This window comes from Palaemon carinicauda, chromosome 30, assembly GCF_036898095.1.
Source record: "Palaemon carinicauda isolate YSFRI2023 chromosome 30, ASM3689809v2, whole genome shotgun sequence".
NCBI lineage: Eukaryota > Metazoa > Arthropoda > Malacostraca > Decapoda > Palaemonidae > Palaemon > Palaemon carinicauda.
Genome location: NC_090754.1, coordinates 7,293,619 through 7,309,304, shown reverse-complemented (window position 1 = coordinate 7,309,304; position 15,686 = coordinate 7,293,619). Strand labels below are relative to the sequence as shown.

Here is a 15,686-nt window from a genome sequence, read left to right as displayed (position 1 = left end):
CTGTTACCAAGTTATAGAATGATCTTCCTAATCGGGTTGTTGAATCGGTTTAGCTTCAAAAGTTCAAAGTTGGAGCACTTGTTTTTATGTTAACCAGACTGACATGAGTCTTTTAATAGTTTATATACGACATATCTGTTTTGACGCTCTTACTGTTTTTTAGAATGAAATATTTTTAATTTATTCTCATCATTTATTTGTTTCCTTATTTCCTTTCCTCACTTGGCTATTTTTCCCTGTTGGAGCCCTTGGGCTTATAGCATTTTGCTTTTACAACTAGGGTTGTAGCTTGGCTAATAATAATAATAATAATAATAATAATAATAATGATAATAATAAACAGTGATGAAGTAGTGCAGATTTATATAAGCTCCAAGTACAGTGTTTTAAGAACATTTTCTAACGCCAGAGAAAACAAAAAGACGGTATTAGAGAACCAAACCAAATAGGAATCAAAGAAGAGAAGAATTCAATAATTAGTCAGGAGACTTCGCCTCGCGATGAAGCGCCAGGGGATTCCGAAATTGAACCACGCTCTAATGGACGATGAAACCACACAGGTTTTCAGGTTCAAACTGCATTGAATGTGTGTCTGGGTTAGGAAGGGCGCACAGGACCTCCAGCAAAAGCCCAGAATCCTTCGAATTAGATTACAGTGGGGCAGTAATGGGTTTGGGTCTGTGTGCAGTAGAGCAATTAATATGCTGTTAAGCCTCTATTGCAACATTGAAGGAAATCACTACCTCGCTGCAAGAGAGAAAGGGAAAAGGAGATAGAGGGTATGATTAAGTGCACACATGCACAGTATCCACACACACGAACACACGCACGCGCGCACACACACACACACACACACACACACACACACACACACACACACACATATATATATATATATATATATATATATATATATATATATATATATATATATAAATATATGATAATTTTTGCACATTTAGACTTTTTTTAGTATTCAAATAAACCACAAATCATACTCTTCTTAATATCTGGATTCTCACTATACTTCGAGATCAGAGACCCAGGGTAGAATTAACTGAAAGATAATAACTTCTGGTCGGCAGGGGAGTCGAACCCGGGCCCAAGAAACTGAAATGACAGTGACATGCCATCTAGTGACAAATGCTGCGTAGAGGAGTATAATATATGGTTTATTTGAAAAAAAGAAAAAAAAAAAATATATATATATATATATATATATATATATATATATATATATATATATATATATATATACATATAAATATATGTGTGTATATATATGCACACACACATACATATATATATATATATATATATATATATATATATATATATATATATATATATATATGCACATATGTATATCTATCTATATATATATATATATATATATATATATATATATATATATATATATATATATATATATATATATATAAGAAAAAGTATGCCACATTTTCAGGATGAAATTTTACCTTTAAAAGCCGAATTTTAGTAGCAAATGAAACGTCAATATTACTTCTGCGTCGGTAGATAAAGCATAGTATACAAATAAACTGACCTATTATATCAAATTTGCAATACTAGTTAATAAATTCTTGTAGTTATCACTTCATGAAATACATTCATTATACGCTCACACTGAAAACTAATTCTGATTTACCCTAAATTCCTAGAGACGATAAAGGTATAAAGATTATCAGTTCCCAGAATGTTGATACTTAATTTGAAAAACATGTGAGTGGATTAAAGAATATTGAGGATAGGACTCAGAATACTGCTAAATAAAAATAAGTAAATAGATTTTAGATTATTTGTCTGTATACTTAAGTGTCGTAGTAGGTTGGCCAGGGCACCAGCCACCCGTTGAGATAGTACCGCTAGAGAGTTATGGGATCCTTTGACTGACCAGACAGTACTACATTGGATCCTTCTGTCTGGTTACGGTTCACTTTCCCTTTGCATAACCATACACATCGAATAGTCTAGGCTATTCTTTACATATTCCCCTCTGTCCTCATACACCTGACAACAGTGAGATTACCAAACAATTCTTCACCTAATGGGTTAACTACGGCACTATAATTGTTCAGTGGCTAGTTTCCTCTTGGTAAGGGTAGAAGAGACTCTTCAGCTGTGGTAAGCAGCTCTTCTAGGAGAAGGACATTCCAAAATCAAACCATTGTTCTCTAGTCTTGGGTAATGCCATAGTCTCTGTACCATTGTCTTCCTCTGTCGTGGGTTAGAGTTGTCTTGCTTGAGGGTACACTCGGGCAGACTGTTCTATCTAATTTCTCTTCTTCTGGTTTTGTTAAAGTTTTTATAGTTTATATAGGAGATATTCATTTTAATGTTGTTACGGTTCTTAAAGTATTTTTTTTTCCTTGTTTCCGACCCTCACTGGGCTATTTTCCCTTTTGGGGCCCCTGGGCTTATATCATCCTACTTTTCTGACTAGGGTTGTAGCTTAGCAAGTAATAATAATAATAATAATAATGGAGATTTTCAGAAAATGTACATTTTCTTGAGGAACTGATGACAAAAGAGATAAACGATTTAGACAACAGAAACACAGTTACCCATTAGAGAAATGATAACTTTACAAATGGTTAGATACCAGTATCGATGAAATTTGATGTATGAAAAGTTTACTGAAATATTTTCAAAACGCTTTTTTTTTTCTTTTTTTTAACAAAAGCTAATTTCATTCTCAGACAATTATTAGTCGCTAAAATCTGATATGAAAACGTTTCTTTAAAGTTGGTCGAGGGAAATTCTAAATGCCTAAATATCATTTTCCACTGATTTAATACAGTTAATTTAGATCAAATTAGTTACCCCACTTTATGGTTATTCTAGAACCACTGTTTCATCCGCCACACTTAATTACTCCTCCTTTTCTTGCCATTGGACGACAACCACCGTCACTCCTAACTAACTTTCACACCCGGCCGGTTAAAGCAACATCAGTAATTATTATCGGAGTATCGAGGGATTTAATTAATGGAGTTAATTAGGGTTTAATTTGGGGCCGATTCAAAATTTAATTAATGAACTCTCACGTTTCAGAGCCATTGTCTGTGATTTACGTGTAGATACAATTAGGCCAGAAGCATCGCAATTCACTTTGACGGCGTCATTTTCATGACAAAGGGATTTGTGTGAGAAAGAGAGAAAGAGGAATTTTCTTTAAAAGGTCACTGTTGTTGTCCTGTGATGTGTAAAATGTTGAAATCCGTGTAGTGGGAGACACACCTGGGGTTTTTGGATTCTGAGCAGTTTTTATTTTATCATATGGGCCGTGATGGTGTTTTCAGGAAGCGATTATAAAGAATAAATCATCGATTAACTTCTGAGGCGGGGGGTGGGGGTGGTGGACTGCGTTGCTATGTAAAACGATGATCAAGGAAAATTTCTTGAATATATAATATTCTCCCAAATGAAATTTACAAGGAAAATATGGTCGCTGATATAGGTAAATTTTAATTCCACGGTTACATTACATATTTTCAGAAAAAAACTGTCACCTTATGATGGGGAAAATTTTTCATTAAATGCTTCTGCCTTCACCTATTCAATATCACTCATTTGTTCAATGGTTGGTTGGTAGCAGGTTAGCCAAGGTACCAGCCATCAGTTGAGATACTGCCGTTAGAAAGTTAATGGGTCCTTTGACAGGCGAGATAGTGATACATTGGATCCCTCTCTGGTTACGACTTGTTTTACCTTTGCCTACACATACACCGAGTAATCTGGCCTATTTTTAACACATTCTCTTCATTCCTCATCCAACTGACAACTCTAGAAAACATTCTTCACTCATAAGGTTAACTACCGCACTGTAATTGCTCAGTGGCTACTTTTCTCTTGGTAAGGGTAAAAGAGATTCTTTAACTATGGTAAGCAGTTCTTATAGTTGAAATACAGTCCAAAATCAAACCATTGTTCCGTATTCCTGGGTAGTGCCACAGCTTTTTTACCCTAATCTTGAACGTTCTTCGGTTAAAGTTCTCTTGCTTGAGGGTACACTGAGACACACTATTCTCTCTTCATTGTTTATATTTCGCAAATTTGTTTTAACGCTGTTACTGATGTTAAGGTATTTTATATTGCTATTCATTATTTCATAGCCTATATAGTTTCCTTGTTTTCTTACTTCCTTTCCTCACTGAGCTATTTTACCTCGAGTTTATAGTATCCTGTTCTTAACAAGTAACATTGTATTTTTATCAATTGTTTTATGAATCGTATCATATGGATACCTTGGTTATTGGGTATAGTCCTCGAATCTTAATTCCACTAGTAGTACTTCTCAAGACCATAACAATATTTTGATGCAACGTGGTACAATATAAACCTTTTAATATTATAATTATTACTAGCCAAGCTACAACCCTAGATGGAAAAACAAGATACTATAAGCCCAGGGGTCCAACGGGGAAAAATAGCCCACTGAGGTAAGGAAACAAAGGAAATAAATAAACGACATAATAAATAATAAAAAAAAAACTTAATAAAATATTAAAAAAAAATACTAACAACATTAAAACTGATAATTCATAAATATACTATAAAACGACTTATGTCGGCCTGTTCAACATAAAAATATTTGCTGCGAGTTTAATCTTTTGAAGTTCTACCGACTCAATTTCCCAATTAGAAAGATCATTCCACTTGGTCACGGCAGGAAAAAAACTTCTTGAATACTGTGTAATATAGAGCCTCATGAAGGAGGAGGCCTGACTATCTGAATTAAATACATGCCTAGTATTACGAACTGGATGGAAATGTCCAGGAAGATCTGAATGTAAAGGATGGTCAGAATTATGAAAAATCTTATGCAACATTCATAATAAACTAATTGAACGATGGTGCCAAAGATCACCATGTAGATAAGGAATAAGAAATTTAATAGACCGCAAGTTCCTGTCCAACCAATTAAGATGAGAATCAGCGGCTGAACACCAGACAGGAGAACAATACTCAAAACAAGGTAGAATGAAAGAATTAAAACACTTCTTCAGAATAGATTGATCACCGAAAATCTTAAAAGACTTTCTCAATAAGCCAATTTTTTTGTGCAATTCAAGAAGACACAGAACTAATGTGTTTCTCATAAGTAAACTTGCTGTCGAGAATCACACCTAAATTTTTAAAAGATTCATACAAATTTAAAGAAACTTTATCCATGCTCAGATCCGGATGTTGAGGAGCCACTCTCCATAACCTACTTGCAATCATACTTTGAGTTTTGTTAGGATTCAACTTCATGCCCCATAATTTGCACCATGCCCTAATCTTAGCTAGATCTCTAATTAAAGGATTCAGCAACCCCATATCTACTTTTAGGAGATAGAATTGATGCAAAGAGAATAGCATCATTTGTATATGCAACAAACTTATTTTCTAGACAAAACCACATGTCATGTGCATATAGTATGGAAAGTAGCGGGCCAAGAATACCACCCTGTGGAACACCGGATATCACATTCCTATACTTACTATGGTGCCCATCAACAACAAATCTTTGAGATTTATTACTTGAAAATTCAATAATAATGCTAAGAAACGGCCCACCCACTCCCAGCTGTTTGAGTTTAAAAACAAGGGCTTCATGATTAACACGGTCAAGGGCAGCACTAAAATCAAGGCCAATCATACGAACTTCCTGACCATAATCAATTGATTTCTGTACATCATTAGAAATTGTAAGAAGGGCATCACATGCTCCAAGTCCTGTATGAAAATCCTATTGGAAACTAGGTTAACAGATGATTACCTTCAGCAAACCTATTAAGACGTTTTGCCAAAAGACGTTCAAAAACTTTAGATATTATGGGTGTTAATGGAAATTGGGCGGTAATTAGTTGGACTTGAGCTACCACAAGCACATTTATATAGTGTAGTAACATTACCAATTTTGTGATGATAATCATATTGCTAACTATGTAGTTGATTCTGTAGAATTCATGAAGAACAAATTTGTTGAATAAGCTGACAGACGTCTCATTTCATTGTTTATATGTTATCTGTCTTGACTGTTTTACATTACTATCCATCTCAATATTTGTTGCATCGGTTTGTTTCCTATATGGGGCACCTGGGCTTTTAGCATTTTGCTTTTTTCTATTCGAGCTGTATTAGCAGTAATGCTAGTAATGTTAGATTATTATTATTATTATTATTAGTAGTAGTAGTAGTAGTAGTAGTAGTAGTAGTAGTAGTAGTAGTAGTAGTAGTAGTAGTAGTAGTAGCCAAGCTACAACCCTATTTTGAAAAGCATTGTGATACAAGCCTCAGTGCTCTAACAAGGAGAGCAGAACAATAAAGAAATTAGATAAAAACTCAACGAATAAACTATCTATTATAAACAATGAAAATATATCTAGATTATTTAAAGATCAGTAATTAATGTAGAACATATCAGTCACATATAAATTATGAAACGAGACTTACGTCAACCTGTTCAACAGAAAAGCATTTGTAAAATGTTTGAACTTCTAAACTTCTGCCGATTCAACTGCCAGATTAAGATCATCCCACAACCTAGTCACAGCTGGAATAAAACTTTAAGAATACTGTGTAGTATTGGAGAAGGCAAGGCTATTACAATTAACTGCATACTTAGTACTATGTACAGGATGGTACAGTCTGGGAAAATCTGAATGCAAAGGATGGTCAGAATTATGAAAAATCTTATGGAACATGTATAAAGACCTAATGTATGACGGTGCAAGTGATTAATATCGAGATCAGGGACAAGAGACTTAACAGATCCTAGGTTTTTAACCAACCAATTAAGACTGGAGTCAACAGCTGATGAACAGACAGAAGAACAATACTTGAAACAAGATGTAAAGGAATCATTAAAACATTTCTTCAGGATTGATTAATCACCGAAAATCATAAAAACAAGCTTTCTTAATTTGTCCATTTTGGCGTGCAATTGAAAAAGAAACAGAACGGATGAGTTTATCGTTAGAAGTAGTAGTAGTAGTAGTAGTAGTAGTAGTAGTAGTCGCAGCAGCAGCAGTAGTAGTAGAAATAATAGCAGCAGTAGTAGTAGAAATAATAGCAGCAGTAGTAGTAGGAATAATAGCAGCAGCAGCAGTAGTAGAAATAATAGCAGCAGTAGTAGTAGTAGTGATTGTATTAGCAGAGCAGCACCAGTAGTAGTAGTAGTAGTAGTAGTAGTAGTAGTAGTAGATGGATTAATCATTTCCCTAATTTCTTATCTTAAGACACTTAAAAAGTCACAGGTAAACTTGAAAAAAAGATATCTCCTCTTTTCAGTAAAAAAGTAGTTTGAGATTTTTATTACGAATAGCCAAACAGAAGCGTTTTCATTCAATGATATTTCATATTTTATAATTTTCTTATTGCCTATTGTTCGTCAGTTCTTTATAATCATTCATTCATATTTTGAGGAAATATTATGTATAATCTAGGACTTCAAGAGGTTTTCAGTAAGTCATATATTCGGCAACTATTGCATGTATATGCCCCTACAGTCCTACATTTCTGCTTTATCTATTCTAATTAAATTTTCTATCAGCTTTTGTAATTCTTCAAACGATTCACGAAATAAAACTGTCATCTGCAAATCTTATTTTGTTTAAGGTATTCCCCATTTACACTAATTCCCACATTTTCCCAATCCAAATTCTTATAAACTTTTCCTAGGCACACTGCGAATATTTTAGGAGAGACTGTGTTTCTCTGTCTCACTCCTTTCTCAATCGGATTTTTTTCACCATTTCTATGTAGTTTAGGATTGCTGTACTTCCAGTATAGATATCTTTAATTATTGTTCTAACATAAGATCCATCTATTCCTTGTCTTAGAAGGGCTTTCATTATTCATGAAATTTGGACAGAATCAAAAGTTTTTCATAATCTATAAATTCCATGCATAGTAGTTCGTTATACATTTGATTTTTTCATTAGTTAGTTACAGGGATATGGTTAGTTTATATATATATATATATATATATATATATATATATATATATATATATATATATATATATATATATGAATATATATATATATATATATATATATATATATATATATATACATATATATATATATATATATATATATATATATATATATATATTCATATATATATATATATATATATATATATATATATATATATATATATATGTATATATATACATATATATATATATATATATATATATATATATATATATATGAATATATATACACATACATTTATATATGTATGTATATAAACATATATATATATATATATATATATATATATGTGTGTGTGTGTGTGTGTGTGTGTATATGTATACATATAAATATCTGCTTGTGTACCGGTACCATACTGTACATAATACATAAGCAATGCTCAATTCTTATATCAGTATATTTCTAAAAGAACAATTCAAATGAAAAGAACACAAAAGAATAACCATTGAAGAGTATCTCCATAAAATGATGAAGAGATTAGCCAATGTTATTATTCTTTTTTACTTCACGAGAAGATAATGATGCACTTGAAGGGAAACTTTACGATTATAGGACTGGGCCTTTTAGGGAGATTAGAAGAGCTTACTTGTAATGTTACTGATATGACACTCATAAAATTCTTGCAAATGGAATCTTAACCACATGATGCCTCTTCAGGATAATAGTCGGTAGATGTAAGTACGGTATATCGAAGCGTTCATATCATTTACATGCTATGATGAATTTTCTCATAACGAGTATACACGCACGTGCGAACATACACGCTTATATATACATATATATATATATATATATATATATATATATATATATATATATATATATATATATATGTATGTATGTATATATGTATATATATATGTATATATATATATATATATATATATATATATATATATATATATATATATATATACATATATATATACATACATATATATATATATATATATATATATATATATATATATACAGTATATACGTGTATTTGTGTGTAAGTGTGTATAGGTACACACATAGACTCATATATATATATATATATATATATATATATATATATATATATATATATATATATATATACATATATATATATATATATATATATATATATATATATATATATACATATTTGACTTGAAATAACTATACTGAGCCTGGAGCTTTTGCTCAAAGATTTTATGCTTCATGTGAAAAGGAATATAATTTAACAAAGAAACCCTTTCTGGTACAACCCAGGAACATAAGTGGTGGATTACCCTTAAATATATACTCTTTGGTGTAGATGCAACAGTTCCTCCTTTACTTAAACAAGATGGCTCTGTCACACTGTGCAAAGGAAAAGGCAACCCATTTGATTGATGTGTTTCACAGAAAGAATATTAATAAGAAACTCGAACTTCCTCATTCCAGTTTTCCTGAGGCTATACTAACTAGTTTTGCTTTATTCGATCTTGTGTAATTAAAGGTCTGTTGATGGACCTTGATGCTTATGGATGTGTAGACCCAAAAGGTCTTTTTCGTCTGTTTTTTATAAAGACTGCAGATTTCTTACCTCCAAAGTTGTCTGTCATTTTGTGCAAGTTAGCAAGAAGAGGAGCATTTAGCATTTGTTGGATATTTATTAATGTTACTCCAAAATGTAAAATGTTTCTGGTTTCTCGGGTCCAACTGATTACCGCCCTATTTCAATAAATCCCATATCATATAAAGTTTTTTATCTTTCTTTCAAAATATCTTAAGAAGTTTGCTGACGGTAATCATTTGTTCCCTAGATTGCAATTTGGTTTTTGTAACTGCCGTGGTGCATGTGATGCCCTTCATTACAATCTCCAACACTGTACAGAAAGCCTTTGATTGTAGTCAGGAATTTCATATGATTGACCTTGATTTTAGTGTTGCCTTTGACCGTGTCAATCATGAGACCCTTATTCTCAAACTCAAACAATTGGGAGTAAGTGGGTCGTTTCTTAGCATCATTATTGAATTTTTAAGTAATAGATCTCAAAGAGTTGTTGTTGATGGCCATCAATTCCATCTCCTGAATGTAGCTGTATAGTTGCTGAGTCCCCTAATAGAGATCTATCTAAAATTAGTGCATATTGCAAATTATGTACTAGGAATTTGAATCCTAACAAAACTCAAAGTATGATTACAAGTAGGTCTACGAGAGTGGCTCCTCAACATCCGGATCTCGGCATTGATAATGTTTCTTCAACTCTGCATGACTCTTAAAATTTTAGGTGTGATTCTCGGCAGCAAATTAACTTTTGAGAAACACATTAGGTCTGTGTCTTCTTCAATTGCCAAAACAAAATTGGCTTTTCATGAAAGACTTTTAAGATTTTCGGTGATCAATCTATTCTTAAGACATGTTTTAATTCTTTCATTCTACTTTGTTTTGAGTGTTGTTCTCCTGTCTGGTCTTCAGCTGCTGATTCCCATCTTAATTTGTTTGACAGGAACTTACAGTCTATCAAATTTCTTATTCCTGATCTAGATATCAATCTCTGGCACTGTCGTTCAATTACTTCGTTATGCATGTTGCATTAGATATTTTATAGTTCTGATCATACTTTACATTCAGATCTTCCCAGACAATTCCATCATGTTCATAATACTAGGCATGCAGTTAATTCTAATAGTCAGGCCTTATCCATCATGAAGCTCAATACTGCAATATTCTAAAAGTTTTATTCCAGCTGTCGGGTAGTTGAATTAGTATAATTTCAAAAGTTCAAACTTGCAGCAAATGTTTTTATGTTGTACAGGCTGATATAAGTCTTTTTACAGTTTAGATATGAAATATCTATTTTTATGTTGTTATTGGTTTTGGAATATTCTATTTTATATGTTAATTTTTTTGCATATCGTTTATTTATTTCCTTATTTTTTCTCCTCAGTGGGCAATCTTTCCCTGTTGGAGTCCTTGGCCTTATAGCATCTTGCTTTTCCAGCTAAGGTTGTAGCTTAGGTAGTAATAGTAATAACAATACTATATATATATATATATATATATATATATATATATATATATATATATATATATATATATATATATATATTTGTGTATGTGTGTGTTTGGGTTTGTGTATGTGTTTTCATCATACTACTTTATCAACTATGGAAAGGGTGTCACAAGCTGGATATATCAAAAGGAGGTTTAATCTTTCAGATTTCTCATCAAGTCTTTGGGCTTCAGGTTGTGAGATCGTGCACTTCTACACTGTGGTCGCTACTAACTACAGCTGATTACGATCATGGTACAAAAGTTATTACATAAATCCTTTCCCTTCCCCGCACATACTCGTAGTGATTTTATTCCTAGATTATTGAAAGAAAATTAAAGTTGTCCCTACATTAAGGTGTAGGTTGCCTAATGCGCCCTCTCCAATGCCTTCAATCAAAGGCATCCTCTTCGACCAAACTATTTACCCCCATATCATTCTTCAACTTATCTCTCCATCTAATTCTCTGCCTCCCTCTTTATTTTCTCCCTATTACAGGTTCCTCCAAAGCCCTCCTCACTCCCTCACCATCCATCCTTAACACGTGCCCACACCATCTCAGTCATTATGCTCTTTCATCTCAATAATCTTCACAACACCTGCCATTCTTCTTATTTCATCATTTTCCAATCTTTCAAACATTTATATTCCCATAATCCACCTTAGCATTCTCATCTCTGTTCTCCCAAGCTTTGCTTCCTCTTTTCGACTAAAAGCCCAAGTTTCTCTTCCATACATTAACAATGGTCATATTACTGTGCTATAGATTTTAGCTTTTACCTTGACTGGGATTTTCCTATCACATATCACTCTTACTACCTCCCTCCACTTTTCCATGCTGCTCTTATTGTATTCTAAATTTCAGCCTCACATCCTCCCTCCTGAATTATAGTAGATCCTAAGTATCTAAATTGTTTTACCGGTTTTATAACTGCTCCTCTACTTCCATATATGGCTATCCTGTCCCTATCTTCCTTGCTGCTAACCATGGCTTTAGTTTTATCCACATTCGCCCTCAAACCAACCCTTTTCAGTTTCTTGCCACTCTGCCACCCTTCTCTGTAATATTTCCTCTTTTTCAGCAGTAATCACCAAATCATCTGCATATAGAAACTCCCACAACTCTTCATTTCTGATCCCTTCACTTAACACATCCAAGACCAACACAAATAAAAACGGCCTTAATGCTGACCCATGATGTAATCTAACCCTAAATTCAAAGGTTTCTGCTCTCCAACAGATGTTATTACATTTGCCCATGTTCTATTGTATATCATCTCTACCATTCTAACCAATTTCTCTTGATATTCCGTCATAAGCCTTCTCTAAATCTACAAAAGCACAGAAGAGCTTCTGGTTTCCCTCTAGTCTCTTTTCCTGTAACTGCCTTACTATGAATATGGCATCCACAGTTACTCTCCCCCTCATGAATCCATTCTGCAGTTTTCCAATCTTTTGCAATCTCTCTCAATCTCTCTTCCAATGCCCTCTCTAACACTTTCAAACCATGCTCTGTTAATTTACTTCCCCTGTGTTTCCTGCATTCCACGCTGTCACCTTTCTGCTTAAATATAGAGGCCATTAGACTATCCTCCCAGTGTTTAGGCATTATTCCCTCTTCCCACATTGCTCTTAATAAATCCAGCATCCATTCTTCCCCCTCTGTCGCTAGAATCTTAACCATTTCATTTTGAAACTCTGATGGGCCTGGTGCTTTACCCTTCTTCATTCTATTCAATGCTGTCTTCCCTTCTGTACTTTGTATCTCCATCACTGGCCCCTCCACTGTTTGTGCTTCTCCCAGCTCCTCTTTCTCAATTTCCATAATCAATAATTGCTCATAATATTCTCTATATCTCCTCTTAATGACATCATCCCTATGAAATATATTTCCAACTCTATCCTTGATGACTACCAGTTGCCCCAAAACCTGTCTTTGCCTTCTTGTTAAGTTTGAAATTTTATAGATATTCTTTTCTCCTTCCTTTTCCTAGCCTTTCATTTAACTGTTCAACTACTCTTCCAATACCTATACCTACTTTCTTCCTAGAATCTTTTTACTCTTCTCTGTACAATTCCTCTGCTCCCTGAGCCTGTTTTACTTTCTAGTCCTTGAATGGATTTGATTTCCTTTCAACTGATTCTTGCACCTCACTGTTCCACCACCAGTTTTCTTTTTTCAACACACCACATCCGCTGGTTCTTGCCAATCTCTTAGTTCAACCTTTCCCATCATCTCTCTCCTACAATCCTCATAAATTGCTCCCACTTTTCTCCCCTAAAGTCCCAAACCTTAATTCTAGATCTCTTTCTCTTCTTAGTGTAATGCACGTGTATCACACATGCTTGTACACTGTAACGGTATTTATGTTTTTTTTTTTATATTATTGTTTTCGCTCTCCCCTCTGACTGATAACCTGTTTAAGCCTGTATGTTCTTACATCCTTGTGTTTGAATTTTTGTGCTATTCTTCCTTGGAATGGGTTGTATATAAATTCATGCTCCATCGAAATCAAGTTAGTTGCATTCGTGTTGTTTTTCACTTATCACCTAAGAGGTGATGAACACATTTGGTGACCAGTGGAGTGCCACCTCCTTCCCACATTCCCCCTCACTGTTGTGCCCTACTGTTTGAAGAGGCCACCCACTAGACCAGTCTCTTCTGCACATGCTGCCTCAATGAAACTACCACGATTCGCAAGCAGAGAAGCGTTTGCCTGGTTCCTGCATGCTGAAGTCCAGTATCGCCTTAAGGGCATGACTCGGTCAAATATTAAAGCAGATTACGTTTGGCTGTGTGAGCGAGCAGTGGGGCACTTCAATAATGTACGACTCGCTCAAATCATACCTCCTGAAGCAGTACTTGCCATCACTGGCCACCAGCATAGCAACATTTATTCAGTTCTCACAATAACCGTTGGGGCACCAAAAGGCTTCGCTTGCCCCCAGAGAAATGACTGGTATCGCTCCTCTGCAACCTGCCGCAGACATCTCTCCTCGTGAAGGGAATCGACTTCATGCTGTTTAGGTACGAAGCCTACCCGATCCGGTACGTGCAGCCATCCCTAATGTCGATAATTTGCTGATGAAGGACCTGATGACCAAAGTCAACGCCCTTATGGACAGCCACTTCACCACCTTCCAGACCTCCATCAATGCCTTCACTCCTAACGAATTGGACAACTATTCATCATCGACCAAACTTGACACAAATGTGGTACGACACAGACGCCCACCCCATGATGTGCCAGGCCAGCGACAAAGCTAACAACCACCCACATATACCACCGTTCGCTTATGCCTCAACTAACGACCTCTCCAGCCACTTCCTAACACTCATAGGCCGCAGTTATGGTACTATCACTCCAAATTCGGGGCTCTGCTAAGGAATATTCAAAAGGTTATCAGTAGCCAAAAAACATGTAAGAAGGCCATCGCTTGATGTCGCTCACCGTCGGTTAGTCACCCCAGATTTGCACTCCTCGAGACCTCTCCAACCTGCCAGCTCCAACCTCACTCTCCACATCAGCGCACCCACAGACGCCTAAACCCATCGTCTCATGTCGTACCCGGAAGATTTCAGTCCAGAACTTCGTCAAACACACAAATTTATATCTAAACATGGTTTTTATTATCATATCAAGGCGACGGAGGCCCCAATGTTTGCTAGATTCAGATGTCTAGCACTGCATCATTTGGCAGATGCTAAACAAACGTTCGCTGAAATGGAAGAAATGAGCATCTGCATAAAAGCCTCACGCTCCTAGTCGGCACCCTTACACACCATCCTAAAGAAAGAGGGCTCTCCGTGTCCGTGTAGGGATTACAAGCGCCTGAAAAGGCAGTGAGACCCCAAATCACTGGCCCCTCCTAAACATCATCGACATGACCTCCTACTTGCACAAAGTGAAGATTTTCTCCATGCTCAACTCCCTGAAAGGGTATTATCAGGGGCCCAGGAACCCAGAAGACACCATTGCCACTCCCTTCGGTAAATACACCTTCAATTACTCATGTTTTGGCCTTCAGAATGTTGACGCCACTTTTTAACATCTCATGGACATCATCTTAGGGGACCTCCCTTTCTGTGTATGTTACGTGGAAGAACTACTTGTGTTCTCTTCGTCTAAAGAGGAGCACCTCCGTCATCTACGAATCATGCTCAACCGCTCACAACAGAATGGCCTTGTAGTTCAGTATGATAAGTGTACCTTTGGCACTGATGAAGTATTGTTCTTGGGGACCAGAATCACTCCTGAAGGAGTCCACTCTCTCCCTGAGAAGGTAGCTGCCGTTCAGAACTCCTCCACGCCCTCAACCATCAAAGCATTGCAAGAATTCTTGGGCATGATCAACTATTATCACTGTCTCCTGCCAGCCATCGCCGCTATTCTTGCCTCTCCCCCCCATGCCTTCCTCGAGGGTAAGCCAAAAGACCTGAAGTGGGATCCCCTTGAAAAAGAGGCCGTTTACAACGCAAAGAATGCCCTATCAACCGTTGCTGATCTCACTTTTCCCATGCCACATGTACCTCTCCTTCTCTCCACCGATGCCAGTGACGTCCTTATTTGGGCTGAACTGGAGTAGGTGGTCAACGGCTACTCTACCTTTTACCGCGAATTAATAACAGTGCACTTAGCTGTTCTTCACTTTCGCCACTTCCTAGAAA

At 35.4% G+C, this 15,686-nt stretch overlaps 1 protein-coding gene across 1 annotated transcript; it reads right to left on the bottom strand.

Annotated features, from left to right (window-relative positions):
- Nucleotides 1-12,329: 12,329 nt before the first annotated feature.
- Nucleotides 12,330-14,571, bottom strand: LOC137623372 (uncharacterized). Its single transcript, XM_068354204.1, has 3 exons — nucleotides 14,516-14,571; nucleotides 14,059-14,184; nucleotides 12,330-12,894 (listed from the first exon to the last, which is right to left on the bottom strand). The coding sequence occupies exons 1-3, from the start codon at nucleotides 14,569-14,571 to the stop codon at nucleotides 12,330-12,332; spliced, it is 747 nt and encodes a 248-aa protein (XP_068210305.1).
- Between the last annotated feature and the right edge of the window lie 1,115 nt (nucleotides 14,572-15,686).